Here is a 21,554-nt window from a genome sequence, read left to right as displayed (position 1 = left end):
AGTGCAGCTTTGTGGGTTGAAAAATCAACCAATACCCAGCAACTAGAACTTTGGAGTACCTTTCAAATTCTTTCTGTCTGCGCTTCTTTAACGTTTGCGGTTGTTTAGTGCTGTCGGATTATCAGCAACAGCGAGCAATCCTGGTCAATCCCCACTAACACAGGTCCCAGAGGTATGAAACACTTAGCTAAACTTTGTTAGCTGGAGAAAAAAACCAAAAAGAGAGAGAGAATTGATACAGCATAGGAAAAAAAAACAGAGAGTGAGAGAAAAAAAAAGCATCCAATGCAGGGGAAGCTAAGAGCCACTACAGTGTAGAGGCATAAAAGAGCAACCCAGAAAGCTGCTTCTGCATTTTGGCAACCAGATCTTATTGGCACCCACGCAAGCTCGGACAGGTAATTTCCGAACCATAACTGTCTTTCCCAAGCTGTTTTCTTTTGTATCTTAGTACCTTTCCCATCTAGGTTAGCCCTTTGGTTTGGTGCTGTAGATCTATCCATCTTCGAACATAAGGGATAGGTTTTTATTCAAACTGTAGAGTAGTGTGTGGCATTCCTACAGAAAGTCCTTATCATGGCGGATGAGCCGGCCGAAATCTTGCAAACCTTTGACCTTTCTAGTACAGAGCTCCAAATGACCAGTCTGGACAATGAGGAACTAATTGGGGGACTTAAGGAATGCAAGAATAGTTTGATCGGTAAAGTTATGGGAGAAAAAGTGGCAAACTACACAGGGATCAAGAATTTTGTGTTGAATGCTTGGAGCTACCCAAGAGACCTACAAGTGGTGGAACTTGGAGCCAACTTGTTTCAGTTCATATTACCATCAACAAGTCATAGACAGAGGATTCTGACAGGAGGACCATGGCTATTTGACAATCAGTTATTGGTGCTAAGCGACTGGTATGAGGGTATTGGGGAGGATGATCAGGCTTTTCGGATAGCTCCTCTATGGATACAGGTTTGGAATTTGCCAGTGCATTGGTTGTCCAAGGAAGCAGGTAAAAAGATAGGTGTAAATTTCCACAAGGTTAGAGAGGTGATAGTCCCTCAGACTGGAGGCAAGGAAGGAAGACGCCTAAAACTTTTGGTGATGGCAGATATTTCCCAACCACTCTTAAGAGGAACAATTGTCAAGGTAGGGGAAACCACAAAATGGGCAAGCTTCAAATATGAGAGGTGACCGGATTTTTGCTACAAATGTGGGATTATTGGTCATAGCGAAACGACATGCATGAAACAAGGTCTGCAGGGGTCGGGGAGGAAAGATAATCAATATGGTCCATGGCTGCGAGCTGGTGGTGCAAGAAACTCACCTCACGAAAAACAGGCTGGCATGGTTTTTAACCCTCAAAAATCACTTTGGAGGCTCAAAAATGGGGAATGGACTAAGCAAAGGGAAGCGGAAGAAAAGGACCAAAGAGTGGAAACACAAATAGAGAAAGGAAAAGGTAAAACCAAAGACACCGAGCCTGAGGTTGGGGAACTAAGAAAAGTTGGAACTGGCCAGGCAGCACAAGGAGGTAACACTAGTGAGAGTATGCTACAAAGATCAGACGTGTGTGCTAAGTTAGTAAGGAAGACTGATCAGACAGTAGGGAACTTGCATGAAAACAGGGAAGTGAGGGATATGGATCATGGTCCGAAAGTTCTTAGTTTAGCTGAGAGACTTGTACAAGAACAAGGTAAAAACACTACAAACGAAGGAGGTGATTGCCTGATGTTGGAAGAGGAGCAGGGTAACTTGGTAACCCAAGTGGGAGGGTCGGACAGCAACAAGGTAATAATACCAGCACAGGCATCTGTAAGCATGGAGACAATAGAGGGACCGGAGGTTAAAGAGGCACTGATCAAGCAGGCGCGAAGAATACTGAGAGTGCTAAAGTCTCCTAGGAAACACAGGCACTCATTGAAGGAGCTGAACAGTAATACAGGTAAGGACAGGAAGAATGGGAAAAGGAAAGGGATTCAGGGGGAACTTGACATGGACATCGATGAGGAAATCATGCAAGAAGGAAAGAGGAATAAGGTTGACTTGGCGAACAACTCCTTAAGGTCAGGAGCGAAGGGAGAGGGGTCCAACCCTTCATGGACCCCAATGGACAAATGAGAGTATTGGTGTGGAATTGTCAAGGTGTGGGGAGTCCCTTGACAATTCCCCAGTTGAGAGAGGCGAATAACCTCTCCTCTCCAGAAATTATTTTCTTATGTGAAACAAAAAATAGAAGTAAATACTTGGAAAAAGTAAAAAAAATCTTGCATTTTGAGGAAGCTATTTTTGTGGATGCCATGAACAAGGCAGGAGGGATGGCATTGCTATGGAAAGAGGACTTACGGATAAAACAAGTGATCACAACAGCCTTTACTATTGAAGCTCAGATTGAGGATATGGAAAGCAAGTGTGATTGGTGGTTTGTAGGTGTCTATGCCAACAGTGAGGATCAAGTAAGGAAACAACAATGGAAGGTGCTACAGACGAGGAAAAGATTGTGGGGAGACAAATGGTTAATAGCAGGTGATTTCAATGACATTGTGTCAAATGACGAGAAATAGGGTGGCAACTGGAGGGAGGAAGGTAGCTTCAAGGCATTCAGGGATTTCATTAATGACAACCAGTTGATGGATGTGGGATTTCAGAGACATCCATGGACTTGGTGTAACAATTGGGAGGGTCCTGGGGAAGTAAAACAAAGACTGGATAGAGGCTTGTGTAGCTACCCTTGGCTATAAACTTTTGAGCAGGTCACATGCAAACATCAGGATACAATTACATCTGACTATAGCATGCTGATTTTTGACACCATGCCATGTCCAACCAGGAAGAAAAAATGATTCTATTTTGATAAAAGGTGGCTCCAAAGAGAAGAAATCAATGACATTATCAAACAGGCATGGGACCAGGATGATGAAGGCACACGGATGTTTAGAGTTATAAGCAAAGTGAAAAGGTGTAGGGTGACACTTTTGCAATGGAAGAACAAGATACAATGTAATGCTAGAGAGAATATTGAAGCACTCAAGTGCCAATTGCAGGAGCTAAAAACTAGAGACTTTGAGGGCAAGAGGGACGTAAGGAATGGTCCAAAAAAGAGTTTGAAGGAGGCATACAAAAATGAAGAGATGTACTGGAGTCAAAAAGCTAGAGTGCAATGGTTAAAGACAGGCGATAAGAATACCAGCTTCTTCCATGCTACTGTGGAGGGGAGACGTAAAAGGAATCGCATGCTGGAAATTCAAAGAGAGAATGGCACCTGGACTAAGGGTGAGAAGGAGCTTGGTGCTGAAGTTGCTGATTACTATAAACACCTTTTCTCAACATCAGAAACAAGGGAAATTGAGGAGGTTCTGGATGGTATACCACACACAATCTCAAATAGTATGAATGAAAATCTAACTAAACCTGTGGGAGAGGGGGAAATCAGATCAGCATTATTTTCCATGTATCCGGATAAGGCACCAGGTATAGATGGAATGCCACCCCTTTTTTTCCAAAAGTTCTGGCATATAGTCAAAAAGGATTTAGTTGGTGCTATTCAAACTTTTTTTCACACTGGTCATCTATCTAAATCAGTAAATCATACCATTATCTCCCTCATTCCCAAAGGCAATATTCCTACTTCCCTCACGCATTATAGACCCATAAGCTTGTGCTCTACTGTGTATAAAATTATAGCTAAGATTTTAGCTTGTAGATTGAAACCAACTCTTCAGTCCTGTATAAGCAAAAATCAATCAGCTTTTATCCCTGGAAGGCAAATTCTAGATAACATTATGATTTCCCATGAGTTTCTTCATTATCTCAAAAACAAAAGGTTTGGGAAAGATGGTTTTATGGCTGTGAAATTAGATATGTCTAAAGCTTATGACAGGGTGGAATGGAGATTCCTGGAAGCTATCATGCAGAAGATGGGTTTCAATGACAAATGGAGGAGCTGGATCATGGAATGCATTTCATCAGTTTCATATTCGTTCATGATCAATGGAGAGGTGAAGGAGTATGTAATACCGCAGAGAGGAATTAGACAGGGAGACCCACTGTCACCCTATCTATTCTTACTTTGCTCTGAAGGATTCTCCAATCTCCTCAACAAGGCAGCAACTGCACAAAGAGTAGCAGGCATGCAATTAGTAGGCAAGGGCCTAGATTAACCCACTTGTTTTTTGCAGATGATTCGCTAATATTTTGTAAAGCGGACTCCCAGAATGCAACTGAACTTAGAAGACTACTCCAAGTGTATGAAAGGGGTACTGGACAGCTCATCAATCTTGACAAATCCTCAGTCATCTTCAGCCCGAATCTGGAGAGGGAATTAAAGATGGAAATCTGTCAAGCACTTGGGAATATTCAACTGGCCACCCAAGGTAAATATTTGGGACTCCCAATGGTGATTACCAGCTCAAAACAGCAACTATTCGGCTTCATTAAAGACAACATCCAGCAAAGAATGAAGAAATGGAAAAATAAGATGTTAAGTGCTGCAGGTAAAGAGGTGATGCTCAAATCAGTGACAATGGCTGGCCAACATATACGATGTCATGTTTCAAGCTGCCAAAGAAGATATGCAAAGAGATCAATGCGGTGATGGCAAACTATTGGTGGGGAGAGGCAAATGGAAAGAACAAGTTGCATTGAAGATCATGGAGTAAAATGTCACTGGATAGGAAGGATGGGGGCTTGGGATTTAAAGATCTAGCGACATTCAATGCAGCTCTACTGGGTAAGCAAGTGTGGAGGTTGCTCACACAACCAAATCTACTTGTTAGCAGAGTGCTCAAGGACAAATACCATCCACGAGATTCACTACTCAAGTGCAAAGTAGCTGGGAATGCATCTTGGATTTGGAAAGGATTGATGGGAGCAAGGCACCTGATAGAGAAAGGGTCCAGACGAAGAATAGGTAATGGAAAGAGTACTCACATATGGGAGGATAGCTGGCTGCCAGATAAACATCAAGGCAAGGTCACCACACTGAAACCACAGGGATGCAAGCTGGCTAAGGTAGAGGAGCTGATAATACACAACAGATGGAACCAAAATCTGATATTCAGAAATTTCAACTCCAAGGATGCAGAAAGTGTACTAAGCATTCCCATAAGTTTGGTCAATAGAGAGGACAGCAACTACTGGTGTCACACTTCCAATGGGAATTACTCAGTGAGATCAGCTTACAACTTACAAGTTGATGTCCAGAGGGAACATGCACAAGAAGCCAGGGAGAGTGTAGGTACAAGCTGGAGTTCGGCTAGAGAAAAGGGTTGGAAATATCTTTGGAAGCTGAACATCAAGCACAAGGTTAAGATTTTCTTGTGGAAATGTTTGAACCAGGCGCTACCTGTAAGGCAACTCATTTATGATAGAACCAAACAAGGTGACCTAACATGCCGGTTCTGTGGTGAGGAAGGTGAGACCATAGAGCATGCGTTGCTTAACTGCAGCCATGTCAAATTAGTATGGAAAATGTCACCTGTCCAGTGGGAAGGAATTCAAGACCAGCAGGGTTGTTTCAGTAAGTGGTGGACTACGGTGATGGAAGCCAGAATGAGAAACAAAGGTAGCAAACATATCTCCCTAACAGCAAATATCCTTTGGCAAATTTGGAAAAGCAGAAATGCGAACGAATTCAACACCAAGCAACACCCTCCTATGAAAACAATGCAGACAGCTCAAGAGGAATGGTTGGAATATGAGGAAGTTTTGACAAAAACCTCAAGCATGAGCACAGGAGAAACAAGAGACCAGACGGAATCCCCTCAACAACAGCAACATATCGAAGGCCTCATGAGACTAAGGTTTGCAACACAAAAGAGCAAACACACTCCTAAATTTGGGATAGGTGTCACTATAACAAGGGACAATCAAAGCATGACACGAGGGTGGACGTTGCAAGAACGAAGTTCTGGACACCAGGTCCTGGATGAGCTCATAGCAATCAAACTACTGATGTGTAAAGCTACTGTCCAGAAGTTGGAGAAGATTGAAGTGCAAATCCAGAACAAGGTAACGTTTACTCTCCTCCAGCAAAGGAAATCTCAGGAAATGCGAATGCTCACCCTGATGGAGGATATCTATAGTCTTAAGTCCTTGTTTCGTATGTGCTCCTTTTGTTTAATTAATAGGAATCTTAACCATATTACTCATAGGATAAGCGTACAAGCGCTAGACTTTGTTGTCGATCAAGAATTTTGGATTCCTCAGTGTTAGTATGCACTGGTTGTAAAGTTTGCTCAAGTCTTTACTTGAAACTGTACAAGTTCTTTTCATCTATAAAATCATATATCGTTTCGACAAAAAAAAAGTCTCGCTATTACATTGATTAGGAAAGCTACTTCAACAATAGTGTACTACGTTTCACTGGAGCATGACCCGGACAGCAGCGGGAGAGTATATCATGTATCACTGGGACAAGGCTAAAGGTATGTTTGGTAAATTGAAATTTAAAATCTGAAATCTAAATATATGAATCCTTAACTAATTGAATTGTTAACTATTGAAATCCTAATATTTGAGAGTATTCTATTAAGTGATAAGTGAATAGTTTATCACTTGTTTTTTGAAGTAAATTTTGCCTAGACAATTTAGAGTTAATTAATTAACTAAGATGTTCTATTTTTTGTCATCAAACATATTTGAATATGTTAAGAGCTAAATCCATTAAATGTAAGTATTGAATTGATTTATCAAGCAAGACCTAAATCTGAAATTTGAAGTCTGAAATTTAAATGCATTAAGTTATTAAATTATTAAATACAAAAATTCTAACATTTGAGGGTATTTTGCATTAAATGATAAGTGAACAACTTATCAATTATTTTTAAAATAAATTTTGCTTAGACAACTCAGTGTCACTTAATTAAAATAATCTATTTTATTATCAAACACATCTGAACATATTAAAATCTGAATCCATTAAATTTATGTGTTGAATTGAGTTATCAAATAGGGACAAGAAGAGTCAGTGAATTAGAGTTTGAGATGAATCGCCCTTACTCAAGCATTAGCATTATTGTAAGTATTGTCATTTGTAATTCAAAACTTGTTACGTAGCGTACTTGGTTCCCCAAACTTTCTTTTGAGAAGTCATATATGAAAGACACAACATATAAGAGGTGACAATTCCAGCATGAAACTCAACCAAGCGTCTTGGCTATGGCCAGTGAGCTGTGGAGAGGTGGGGCACTAGTGATTAAAATGTAAATAATAAAAATTACAGTAAATTGTAAAATTATTTGCATAAAAGTTAGTTTTACACTTTAGAAATCCAATTTTTAAAAAGCTTTGAAAACAGAAATATATAAAGGTGTATTATTTTGGCAATTACACGTAAGAATGAGTAGTTAGTTAGTTAGTTTAAAATTTGTAATATAACTAGAAACAAATAGATAACTTTTATTGAATAGGGTAGAGCCATTTTACTCTATATTGTATGGCAAGAAGAAAGTAGTTCAAAACTAAAAGAAAAAAAAAAGTTTACACCTCCTCATCCACACATGCACTGTGCTGGCAATCGAGGCGCACTCATCGCACATGCCACTTGTAAAAGGTTATAATTTGCATCGTTGGGCATGTTAATTTTTTTGTTCTACGATATTCTTAATTCCAAGAACAACTAAAACTTCATTACTATCTTTCTTTTGTTGAAGAGGGGAAAGAAAAACATGAAGCAAACCAAGTTAAGGAATCAGACGAAATTATGACAAACAAAAGGAAACACTAAGTCATAAAAATTAACTGAAAATATGTCTATTGCAATCCAATTCCTTGAAAACCTTGATCTTGCCTGAATTATCATCACAAGGCCATTGTGAAAGGGCATACAATGTCATGGCCTTGAGTACTTATAACTGGTGACCGACGGTTGCTTTCTTTCTTTTCTTGGATTTGCGGCAAAGAGTGTAGGAAGAAATAAGTGCCATGTGTATGACATTTTATGCAATAGTATCAGTTTGAAAGAGTACGACTGCATCCAAAAATGGTGCAATTTCGAGGAAATCCTATAATGGTGATGGCCTTTTGTGACTATCCGACCGTCCCTCGAATGCAGTGTTGTAATGAAAGCAGTGAATTTGACAAAACATTAAGTGACATATTTGTTTTACACCAAAACCTGCGGTGGCTTATATGTAGTGGCCTTATATATTCAATATCTGTACACCTATCTAACAAGACCATGCAATCACAACATTTTCTCACAACATCCATACAAATTTTTTTTTTCCTTTTTTAGGGCTGTCAAATATATGCAAATCAAAATTGCCATGATAAGAAGATCCACCGAAGCTTGAGTAACCAGCTTCTAAAACATGTGTAGTCGCCACGCCTTATTGTTAACTAAACTTTTAGTCACACTTTATTGTTAAATCTTCAACTATAAGCAGCACCACCTGGATCCATCTCATATACTTCGCTTTCTTTGACATACACCACACCAGGTTGAACTACACAAAAAAAAAAGATATATCTAGAGCAATCATATTAATTATACAAGTTACAAATGATTAGATAAACCTACATGAAATTTAGTGTTTGTGAAAAACTATAGTAAAAACAATAATTCTACAAGAACCATAGCTTGGCACATCTGGAGAGGAGGGGAAAGAAAACAATTATTTTTCGGATGTTGTGAAGTAAAAAGTTCAGTTATGAATTTGATTGTGATTTGGAAAAAGGGAAAATAGAAGTAAATGGTAAATGGACCTATTAACAGTGGAGGAATGACCAATGGTGGAGCCAGGGAAAAAAAATTTTTGGAGGTGGCACTTTCTAACTTGTTATTGCACTACAACAAAAATGGTCTTTCCTGACATATCTATAAGGACACTTGCTGGTTTGTGCCATTATAAAACTTCTATCATGACACTAGTTATCAACTCAATAATATATACTCTAATTTTTTTTATTTTATTTGATATAAAAATAATAATGTACCTTTAGACTCCCTATCATGACACTTACGAAAATGTGAGATACACCAAAAAAAATTAAAACACAAAACGACGTCGTTGGATTTTGGCGGAAGATTCCTTTGCCAAAACACTTAGTGAAGTCTCAAAACTTCATTTTGCCTCCCAGTGAAATTTTGCTTCTTCTTTATCTCTCGCACAAAGTCTTTCTCTCGGCAAACTGTCTCTCAAAACTCTTGGCCAAAATTTTGCTTTCCCACAAAGTTTTTCCTGTTGAATCTCTCCGCAATCAAACTATCCTTGCTTTCCCATTGAAGGGATGTAATTCCATGATAAATTTTTGCCCTAAATTGATTTCTCTCGGTTGCCTAAATTTTTGCCCTCTGCCTCTCTCGGCCACTTTCCTCTCCTCTGCTCCCTACCTCTGCCGTCCCGTCGCCCCTACTCTTTCCCTCTCATCATCAGGTTTAGGTTCGTCAAAACCAGAAAATGGAACAACATGACATTGAAAAGGACGAGTTTGAATTCTCCAAAAACAACGAAGCCCTAATTTTTGGTCCCGCTTCTCAAATCTCGCGGTTTCGCAATGTCGTCGACATCGGCTGCTGCAGCTTCTTCTTCATCCTCAACGGCGTCGTCTCAATTCACCTACACTACCGGCACGTACTTTCCGACTCCGTTTCACCTACAACAGCCGCAAACCTATGTGGCTGCTGCCGCTGCCGCTTCAATTCTGCAATTTCCTGCTCCTCCTCCTGCGGTTCCCCACGTTTATCCTGCTCCCGCTACAATCCCTACCGTGTACTCCCTCCCTCAGTATCAACAGGTACGAACTTTTCTATATCCAATCATTAAGCCACGTTGTTTTTTTTATATGAATTTTGGATGGAATATTTTTGGAGAGATTTAGGGCAATGATTTCGGCTCTTTTTCCTCTTCCCCTGACATTTGAATTCCCTTGTCAGCAGCTATGATGAGAAACTATTGATCTTTTTAATTATTGGTAGGAGTCGAGATATGTATACCATTGTTGTCTATGTGAGTGGAGGAACCAGGAAGTCCAATTTTTCGGTAAAATACCCGGTCTGTTCATTTATATATATGGCTTAATTCATTTAGGAAGAACTTCCTAAATTGATTTAGGAAGTTGAATTTAGGCATTAGAAGAACTTTAGGTTAATGTTTTTCTTCTAAAATTATTGACCTTCTTTATTGTTGAGGTGTGATTATTTACTTAAGTTGATATGATAGTGGTGGAGATTTTAGTTTTTAGAAAAGAGGGAGGGGGGCAATGTAGAAGGTGAAGGGGATTTCACAAATTTTAGGGTGCAAAGGTGGGCCAAATAAAATATTGGGGAAACTTGTCGCGTGCACCCAGGGGTTTTGTATGTGTGGGCAGAATTGCAGACTTGCTGAGTATTCATTTTGCTAGCTTCTGATGGGCTTCGTTTCTTTATGAACTAGTAGAGTGGGAACTGAAGTGTGGAAGTAGTATACTCTCACAGCTTCACAGTAGAATGTCTTGTCCTTCAATTTCTATACACCATCGCCTAAGAGAAACGGAAGCAAATGATTTTGAAACTTTCAATGTGTATAAGAGCTAATTATGAGCAGCAGACTTGAGAGTTACTGCAGAAATGAAATGAAATGAAATGAAGGAGTTCTCCTTCATGTTTGTTCTTGGATTACTGGCCAACACATTACTTGAGTAGCTATTGCATGACTACATTTCTGTATCCTAACTGCAGATTCTTTTTTTCTTTTTTTTTTATTCAGTCTTTGCATGGGGAGAAGCTGTACCTTAGATTATGCTGCTTTAGGACGCCCTGAAATCTAAACCAGATATATAGAAAAATTATTGGGACTTTGGGAAGTGTTATATTATCTTGTTCTAAACTTATAACAAGAAGCTGATGCTGCTGCTTGCACGCAAGGAAATTTGCCCGGTGACAACACTGAGGTAGACGTGCTCATTTCAATCCAAAAGGTGGAGTCTAATCATTCGACAGATTTTAGTTGCTACAGCCACTATTCTTTTCCCAAGTTACTAAGTTGATTGCTTCAATTAATTAATTTGTTAGGCATACTAGACTCGTCAGTGAATGTGTCTTCATACTTGAAACATGTTGTCAAAATTTGCTGCTCTAAAACAGTTTACTGCAGTACTTGATCAGCAAAACATCCCATCAAACCAGAAATGAAAGTAAATTTTGGTCCCAGGATCTTGAACTGATTCTTTGTAATGAAGAAGACAAACCATACCGGCCCATTGTTGGGATATCAATCTGCCAATTATCTTCAATTTCAGCATTGAAACAAGAACAAAAAACTAGAAATTCATAAAGGTACGACATGAATTGGAAAAAGGTAATCGAAAAATTGGTCTTTCAATGTCGGATTTCCATTATCTGAGAATACAGAACTATAGTACATTACATTCTACTAAAAGTTACTGAAATTTTGCAGCCAATTTTACAGGGCACATGCTTATTACTTGCAATGATTTTATAAATACAGAGTTTTCATATTCAAACCTACTTTAAGTTAAGCGATATCTAATACTGAAAAAAATGTTAATGTTGATCAAATAGATAATCTTGGATAGCTTATCCAGACGCAGTGGTGTATTAGTATTTTTTTTGGGGCTGACTGTCGCAGTGGTGATATTATTGTGGAAGTTTGGTGACCCAGGGGTTTTGTATGTGTGGGCAAGAGTTCTTTTTTTTTGGGAGGGGGGGTTTATATTTGCATCTTAATTTAGGTATAAGTATAGTTTGAGGAAGAGGAATGATGGCAATATTTAAAGTTAAACCAGTCAGTTCTTAATATCTGAAGTTTTGGTGGACAGGCCCAGCAATTATTTCAGAGGGATGCACAAACAATAACACTTGAAGCGCTAGAGAGTGTGAAAGCTGCGCTTGCAAGTAGTGAGATTGAGCACAAGGCCGAGACTAAGAAGAAAGCAGTACCTCGTAAGACAGCAGGGCAGGCATGGAAGGATCCTACACTTGCAGATTGGCCAGAGAGTGAGTTTCATGTACTCTACTCCTTGTGTGGTTGCATTCATCATTTTTTATGACAATTTTCGCCTGTCTTAATTCCTTCACTGATCTTGTTTTTGCTAGTATTAATGCCTTCAGTATTACTGTTTGTGTTGTGCAGATGATTCTCGTTTGTTCTGTGGTGATCTTGGTAATGAGGTGAATGATGATGTTCTATCCAAAGCATTTTCAAGATTTCCATCTTTTAACATGGCCAGGGTGAGTTATTTGAACTCGTCCACTTTTTATATGTCTCAACCTTCTCTTGTTCGAATTATCGAAACTTTAATTTGTCTCCTTGTCGTGGTTGCCTTTGGTGAGGTTCTGACCTGATTTTGCATGATCCCTTAATCTGATTTCGAAGAAGTGCTTTGATCTGATGTACGAGTTTAAAACTTTGAACTTGGACAACATCTATGGTTATGTTTGTGTGAAATAAGATTAAATTTTGCTAGCATATGATTCTTTAGCTTAAGGGATGCTTGGTATCGAACACTGTTCTGGCTGATCATACTGGTGCTTCTACCATCATTTTTATAAAAGAGAGAAATTTAAGAATCTCTCATGCCTCTGAGCTCTTGAATCTGTGCACTTTTGTGTCTGCATCCACACTCGTCCCTTTTGTCGTGACAAATGCCCCTTGTAGTTAGTCAAACATAATATATATTATCTGATGTTTAAAGGAGAATGATTAATCTGCTTAGTCATACTGTCTTTTGTTCAGTGCATTACTTGACAGTGTTGGTACTGTGATCACTACTGTATGTAATGTTGCCTGGACGACGAGCTTTAGTTTCAGCTTGTTGACAATGTTGGCTGTTCAGGCACCAGTTAGTGATTGGGAGTACAATGCTACGCTCCCCAAAACTGCTTCAATGATTGATTTGGCTTCAAAAATAATGATGACTTGTTTAGCACTGACTTAAGTGAGGACCAGCTGAGGCAGAGACTTGGACACATGTCCCACACACCTTGTCAAGTAGGAAATTGCAGTACATAGTTATGTCCAATATCTATAATTTTTTCCATCGCATTTGATAGACCAAAGGCTATATTTCTAGCATGACATGATTTCTAGTAGGTTGAATTGCTTGAACGCAAACTATTTCCTGGGGTGTTATTATATTATTATTGTTGCAATTTTTTTCCTATCATTTTCCAATCTCAAATGCTCAAGAATTGGAAAAAAAATTTCTGTTTCCCCAGATCACTGTATACACTTTTCTTCATCCCTTCAATTTCTCGGCTGTTTTCTCTTCTTCTGAAGGATTGGCACTAACCTCTACTAAAGCATAGCCGGACTGCTCCACCTAGAGATGGCTGAAGGAAGTGGAAATGAGGAGACAACTCTTGAGCATACATCAACATGGGCAGTGGTAGTTGTTTGTTTCATCTTGATGAGCCCAAACAATGTACTATATATATACTATACCTCTCGCGGATCGTTGCTAATATTGTACAATTACGTTACCTGACTTTTAGCATTTCTTTCAACTTGTTAGGGATGAGAGTCTTTTTGTTTGTGCACAAGAAAGTCTTTCAAGTTATTGTAAATGAGAATCTTTCGGTACTTTATTGGGATTTTAGTACTTGCTTTGAGCACTTGTTTGCGATTTTAGTACTTGCTATGTTTGTACTTGTTATCGACTTTTAATTCAATGAATTATATTTGAGTATCGACTTCTTCTTTTAAATTGCTATATGCATTCTGCTCTTTGAGATAATTTTACAAGTCCCTTGGGATTCTGGTTGATGGAATGTACAGCAGGGAGGGCTAATTGCAGGTTGCTTCCATATAAAAAAAAAACAGGGAAAAAACTCCTGGCAATTAAAAGTGTCAGCATAGCTTAACTTCGAAAAACACTAATGACAAATGGGCATGTCGTCCAAAGCAGTGTAAATTCACATGGCTACGTGTCCTTAAAGTCATATATTAAGACAACTAAAGATGCCTTCATAAATTGGATATACTACTGATCCGCTACTGATGTTCTAATGCTATACAGACACTTTCGATTATCACAAAAAAAAGTTTTTGTTGGCAGAGGGAATGCTATAGCAGCATGGTTTTCCTGACATGTTTGAATGTTGCTAAAGATTTGAGGCTATCCCCACATTGGAAAGGACAACACTCGCCCTAGGTGTGAGGATAGATAAAATGTCAGGTTAAATTGTCTATACTGACACTTTTAAATGCCGCTAAAGGCCATTTTTGTTGTAGTGTTGTAAAATCTAATCCCAACAACCTTTTTTTTTTTTTTTGGTAGGTTTCACATTGTACAAAATCAGTGTAAGCGTATAATTTCACTTTTTACAGTTTAAAAGAACAAAATTTTGCATTTTGGTATTCAAGAAGTCAACTTTTATAAGGATGGGAGCAAAACAAGAATCAAAACAAAGTTGGTAAATACAACACAAGAACTTCAAATTTTCCGAAATATTGATGCATTTAGTCATTTATTTAGGCTTTTGGTAGAGATAATATACAAAATGGCTCAATAGGTTAATAAATCAAAATGGAGAATTTACGTTAAAGTTCTAGGAGTATGAGTTAATTACAGCACAATTGATACTAAAAGCCCATTTATATAATACTGAGAAGATTATTGCATTTAAAATATATACATGAGCATAACGATTTACCTGTTTTGTTTTTCTTTTTATTTTTATTTTTTATAGGCACCATTCACTCTAGTTGACTCTAGCTTAGAGAAGGAGAAAATCAAAGACCATTTACTGTAATTATCTTCTATTATTCTATATCAATGAGGCAAACAACATTTAAATTTATTTAAACTAATAATGCACATTATAAAAGCGTTTATACGAAATTTTGGTGTCCCGTGGGGGCCCCTACTGTAAATCCTTTGGGAATGAAAAAAACAATTTTATAAAGTTACAATGGCAAACACCAAATGGGATATAATAAAGAACAAATATAAAGCACTCACATTGGAGTCGAGTGGCCTGCTCTGGAGTCAGCCTACCAGAGAATCCAGGCCCAACACGTCTGTAAACATACCCAAGTGCCTCCTCTGCGGCCTTGTGGCTGTTACACCCAAGGGTAAAAAAAAGCCCATCAAACTATCTAGTATTAGTGTTTAAAGTAATATGGCCTAATATTGAAACTGTTATGTTCTCAGATTTTTTTTTTTTTTAACTAAATCATATGACTTCAAATTTCCTAATAACCAGTTACATCTTTTCTTTCAGTCCAGTTCAGTGTCTCACCTTCCAGATTTTTCATCTGATAAATGAATCTTTAATTAGTGTATTTGGTTCAGTGCTTTAGTTCTCTTTAAAATATCAATAGGTCCTTTCAAATGAAAAGTAATTCTTATTTGGAACATGAAGTTTGCAGAAATGCCCATATCTATGCTCCCAACTTTGTGAAGAACAGACATTAATAGTACAGAAAACTATGCAATAGCAGTAAACAATGACTAATTACAAAATGAAAATGAAATTAAACCAACGACCAATCCAAAATAGAATAATTTCTTTTTTACTGATATACGGGTGGATATTGTACCAAAATGATTATCTAAATACTGTTGTTTAACAACGCAAATTAGTGTAATAGTGGTGTAATTTTCAACATCCAATGCCTCTAGGCTTAGAATTGTTTTACAAAATTCCTTAAACATCTTTCTTTGTGAGCTAGAACGTTTGGGACTAAACCCTAATATAAATTTTCTCATTGATGCCAAAAAGGAATGAATCAGGTCTTACTTTTAACAAAAGTCGAGAATCTAATGGGCCCAAATTTACAAAGTTCCAAGCTAACATCATACTACTGGCCTAAAATAGTGAAATTTTATCATAAGTTCCTCCCATCATATAATTAAAAGTAAAGTAAAAGGATCAATCTCTCGTATTTTTACAAAAACTCTTTATGGGTGCAATATTTGTACAAAATTTAAGGAGCTTGTACTACAAACCGATTGTAGAAAACATTTATCCAAAATTAAGTTTGATTATTTTTAAAGAAATTTATAATAAATACACAAAAATATTGAACATCTATTATCTATATGCCTACCTGCCGAGGACAGAAGACAGAATTTGAATAGCATAATCTCTCAGGTCTTGGCCAATGGGTCGATCCATGAAAACAATATACACTTTCTTTTCTGAATCAGCAAATGCTACTTTTGCAGCTAAAGAAATTGACATGCTCAGGAACAAAAACCAAACTGCTATATTACTAGGGCTCGTGGAATGTTTGCCAAGGCCTTTCAGCATCGCTATTTTGAAGATCAATTGCTGCAAAGGGAGAAAAGAAAATGGCTTCTTTTTCTTTTCCTTTTTGTTTTGCTAAATATAAAGAATATGGCTTAGGCCGGGATCTTTGGTTTCTTGTTAATCGGTCAAATGAGTTTGCTCTGGGCAAAGACAAAGTTGATGAGTTTACTATTCATCCTCACATTTGCATGTTCTAATGCTTGCGTGGTGACTTGTTTAAAAGCCACGCGTAGGCCATGCAAAATCTAGTGGGCAACTCATTATTGACGTGTTATATATATACTAGTTGATTTGCGCCTCGCGCGTCTGTAATGGAATTAGTTTGTTAGTTTTGCTGGAACTCATGAATAAAGTGTATTTACACTGCAAAAGATACTGCATTGACAAAAGTAGTATTAACATCAGGAAAGGCATGTCTCCCTGAAAATATATATATATATATATAAATATATATATTTTTACCGTTTCGGTTCATGAAAATAAAAAAAAATCTTTTTAATTTAAAGAATATAGAAGGCTTTTTTAATCGAAATTAAGGCATGTCTCCCACTGTATATTCCTTTACTTTCCACTATTATTTTCACCAAAGCAACAAGAAAATAACAACACCCCTTTAGTCTTCAATTATGATACCTGTAGACAATGGAATTTTAATTAATCCTTAAAATTACCATTGATCTATAAATTATTTTTATGACTTATTTTTATCCAATTGGATATTGTCATATGTCATGTATACTTGGAAAATTGGTTATTAAATGATCAATTATATTTCGTCACGTGTCAAGTTGAGGTGTTCCAATCAATTGAAATTGTTGGGATGTCTCCACCAACCAAATCATATCATGTCATATGTCTATATGACTTGACAAAATTTTGGATAGATATCTAAATATTTATTTCTTATTAAATAGATAATATTTAGAGTTGTTTAATCTATATGTATTTCTTATATACTGCAATAGCTTGTCCAATCAAATGACGCCACGTCACGTGTCCCTACAAGGTTGGCCAATCAAGGAACTACTCATTGATATTATCTCTTTATTAATAAATACAAAATGAAGAGATAATATTTAAACTGGCACAGTCCTAATATGACTGCACGTCTTGCAAGACAAGTAGAGTGGTATACATGTTTTCAACCTCTACCTTTTACTATGGCTATAAATAGGGGTCCCTCTATCAAGTCAAGGGGACATCAGGAGGCATCTCATGCACTCAAGTATTGTAGCTCCAAGTTACAAAAGTCTGGATCGTCAAGCTCTTCAAGTCTTCTATATATCAAGACTTGAGTCTTCAAATATCTTCTAAATTCTTCAAATCTTCCATGTCAAGATTTGAAAGAATTAGTGGTGGATCCAAAAACAAGCTACGAAGCCCTTGGATTAGCGTTCGAAGGGAAGAATTAAAGGAAACTCTCTACAAACTCGAGAAAATTCCGGAGACTGTACTCACCTTTTTTCCTAAATTTATATATTGCATATTTGTCGTGTATTTTTTTTCTTGTCGATTTGCAGACTTGAAATTTTATCGCGTACAATACCAAAAGCTTTTTGACTGTAGTTTTCCAATTATGAAGTGAGAGTGATGGTATTGACAAAGAAAAAGTGTACTACATTTTAAAAATAAAATTACAAAATTTTCACTAGTAAAAGAAAATGTGCCTTCCAAGAGGCCACATATTTTTTAATTCATAAAAAAAAAGATTACCATCACTTTAAATGAATGGGAGTACTCTAATTTTTTTCCCATGGGCTGCATTGTAACTTTGAGCATTTATTTTCTTAATATCTTTTGTTAGTTAGGGAAAAGTTTCACTTCCTAATTGAAATTTTGAATTATTTTTGAATTAAAAAATGTGGAGTGCTTAGTTTGTGGGGAAGATCACGAAAAATGGCTTAAGGGAGAATAATGCTCAACAAGTGGATAGAACCAAATGCAGAGAAGTGGATAGTTGCTGCAACTTGATACTAGTGACCTAATGTAGAGAAGGGGGAGAGAGTGTGAGGACTCGAAAATTATTCCAAAATTTTCTCTTGTTTTTGAAAAACTAATTTATATTTCCCTTTAATTTTACCTTACTTGCTTATTTGCTAGCCTTAATTTTATGATGATTTTAAGGGTTAAGTCAAGATCTTATCATTTTCCTTTTATATTTTAGTGTATGTTAAGTTTTGTAGATTATTAAGACAGTTTGACCGACTAGTGAGATGTGCGCGTTATATTTGGTAGATAAGAGCGGGTATTAAGTAACGGGAAGTATGTAATTAAAAGTGCTAAGAGTAAGTTAGTGAATCCATAAGTTCAAATAAAAGTACAAGAGAGGCAAAGAAATAGGCCGACTCGCGTCATTTGTTATCGGTCGAAAATACTACTTGACCAAGATTTTCTTTCCCTAATTCCTCTTATTTCTCTTTCATTTTTCCTTCCCTAAATGTTTAGGGGTTGGCCGAAATTTTTGACCATAAAAAGAAAGGAAAAGAAGGCAAAGCAAAGGAAAAAAAATGATGGAATGCCAAGTGTTGGCAATCAAGACATTCTTTGACTAAGACCACCTCTAGTCTTTATCTTGCAAATTTCAGCAATAATCCTTCATTCTTCCACCTTCTTGGCCGAGAGAGGAAGACAAGAAAAGAGAGAAAAACTTCTTTAACTGCACCTTGATTCCAAGCTAGAACTAGTAGGAAATCAACCTCAAACCTTAAACCAATCCATATAAGGGAGCAACAAGGAAGGAAGGGACTTTGTGTGGTGTGATTTTTGGGAAAAAAACTGTAGGCTGCTAGTCTCCTTAGGAATTGCAAGTTTTCTTGGTAAGGAACCACTCTCCCTCTTTATTCTTGCATTTGGCTGGAAATATGACTTGATTGTAGTAGGTTGAGGGAAGATTCTTGTGGTTTTGTGTAGTAGGTTGCCATTTTCAGCTTTTGTTGATTATTTCCAGCTTCGATACCTTATTTCCAGCTTTTTTATGGGATTTTAAACCTGCCATGAAGATTTTTCAGCTTATACATGCGTTTTGTGCATTACTTGAGGGATTTCTAGCTTTGTTGGTGATTTTCCAGCCTTGGTAGACAATTTTCCTGCTAGGTATATGTTGATTACAGCTAGTTTTGTGGCTAAAATAAGTACTCTATGTATCCTATACCTTGTGAACTTGATTTGAGGTTGTCTTGTGGTGAGAATGAAGCCTTGAAAATGGCTGGAAATTAGGGAAATTAAGGGGAAGTGCTGCTGAAAATTTTTCCTGCAGGAAACTTTGAGCAGTTTTGGGAAATCTGTTATATCTTGGTGTAGAAAAATCCAAATTGAGTTTCGTTTATTGCATTTGAAACTAGACTCATAGCTTTTTTAGCCGTGCAAAAATCAGGGGTTGGTTCAACTCCTATAAATACCAGAAAATTTACAAAATTTCTTGAAAAATCATGACTGTTCTGTTTTGCACATGAGACAGCAATGATTTTGAACTGAAAATTTGACTAACCAATGAATTGAATTCAAGAAGATGTCTTCTAAAGTCTATTAGTACATCGAGTCTATTTTCTAATGGTGTAAGTTTTGTAATTTTTTGACCTACGAAACTGAAGTTGTACTTTTTCAAAGAATGTTGCCAAAGCTAAAAAATTTTGTCAAATGAATTGAGTGGAACTTGGAAAACTTTGAGAAAACTTTTCTAGGTTTTAAACTTTAATTGGTGTGATTTTGGATGGTTTTGTGGCATTAAACAAGTGTACTTCATAGCCCTAGAATGCACTTGGACATTCTTCGATTGGCTTTCAAAATTGTCTTTGTGTTTTGTGTTTTGAGAGGCCGAATTTAGATAGGCGTATGGCTCATGATTAAGGCTAAAGTGAGTACCTTATTAACCTAAGTTTTGAATAATCAGACCATGACATCTTGCCTTGGTTACTTTTAGGGTTTAACGGTGGAAACGAGCACGACCCAGAACCGAACGTTTAGCTTTGGTCTACTTTAAAAAGTGAGTGTCCCTTGCATGTGTATGCTTTAAATGACTATGTGAAATGTTGTGAATATTGCCGGATTGTTAAATGCTTTCCAATGATTGCTAAACCCTTGGGTACGCCCTAGGGGGGTGGGGTCATCACAGTGATGGCGTGGCGTAATCTTTAATTTGCATGGCTACTAAGATTCTGTGAAAAATTTTCAAAGTCAATCAAAAGGAATTTTTTTCCTCTCATATTTACAATTTTTGATAATTGAATTACCTCACTGGTCGTCCCTTATCAAGTTCCCCGAGATTAACCTTCCACTTGGAGATTTGTTGCTGGAAGCTGGATCTGAAAATAAACATGACAAAAGGGCTATTAGTGAGCAATTTAACAAAGGTACGGGTATTAGAAGAACAATCATGGACGAGGAATCGCTATGAATAATGCATGCAAATATAAAAGTATCAATCATGGTGATATTGGTCGAAAGCATTGGTCACATTAGATACACGACAAAACGACATGCAAATTTTCAAGTACCAATCACATTCGAGACATCAGGGATGCATCAAAATAAACACGCAAAGTCTATTACCGAAGTTTCTTTTAACGATTAAGTGCTGAAAAGAAAAAGTCTTGGGTACCTAATAAATAGCAAATGGTATCGGCAGAATGCAAATAGTGGGTGGCACCAATTTAGTAGAGGCAGCCATTAAATTTTCCACTTTAAAGCATGATTGTTCATAGTACATCATCAAATATTCACATTAAAACATGACTGGCAGCCATAATATACTAATCAATTCTTGGTGGAAAGTTTCGTGCGAAACCAGCAAAAACGATGATTCATATGATACTTAGCATTTTACATGGAAAATAAATATAGAGCACCACGTGCGACCTCCAAATAATTCAAGAGTAGCTCGGCAAAGGTGATGACCAACTTCGAATTGTTGCTATTAGTCAAAAAGGCAGCAAAGTGGAATAAGTGACGGTAGCAGTAAATAAAGATGTAGCAGCGGCAACTCTTGACAGCAATCTTCGTGAATCAAAAGGAAAGGAATTTTTTTTTGAGCAAGTTCACGGCTTTGGACTTGGGAATTTATAGAAGGAGTTTCTACTACAAATTCGGGAGGAAGGTGAGTTCAAGTGTAACTGGCTTCCTAGTCCGCCTGAATTGTCTAAGGAATGTCTTCGTTCTAGAGGTTCCTAGCAATTAAATTGGCTGTCAGACTGATCATCTAAAGGGAAGTGAATTCTAAGCTGGTTCCGGAAGCTTGCTTCCAGAAGAAGTTGGTTTATTATTCTGTATGATTATAAAAGATAAAGCTTCAATTCATGTTGGCCTTGGAAGGAATTATTTCCGCAACCAACTTCTATAGGCTAATTAACTCCTTAAAGGATTGTGTTGG

General features: G+C 37.3%; 1 protein-coding gene across 1 annotated transcript; it reads left to right on the top strand.

Moving 5' to 3' along the window:
- Positions 1-9,489: 9,489 nt before the first annotated feature.
- LOC113750525 (RNA-binding protein 42-like) lies at positions 9,490-13,521 on the top strand. The gene is made up of 4 exons (XM_027294491.1): positions 9,490-9,729; positions 11,752-11,929; positions 12,066-12,163; positions 13,151-13,521. The coding sequence occupies exons 1-4, from the start codon at positions 9,490-9,492 to the stop codon at positions 13,238-13,240; spliced, it is 606 nt and encodes a 201-aa protein (XP_027150292.1). The 3' UTR covers positions 13,241-13,521.
- Positions 13,522-21,554: the final 8,033 nt, after the last annotated feature.

The sequence above is a fragment of the Coffea eugenioides genome, chromosome 10 (genome assembly GCF_003713205.1).
Source record: "Coffea eugenioides isolate CCC68of chromosome 10, Ceug_1.0, whole genome shotgun sequence".
NCBI lineage: Eukaryota > Viridiplantae > Streptophyta > Magnoliopsida > Gentianales > Rubiaceae > Coffea > Coffea eugenioides.
Note: the sequence above shows the minus strand (reverse complement) of the source record. Positions and strands in the feature narration are given on the sequence as shown.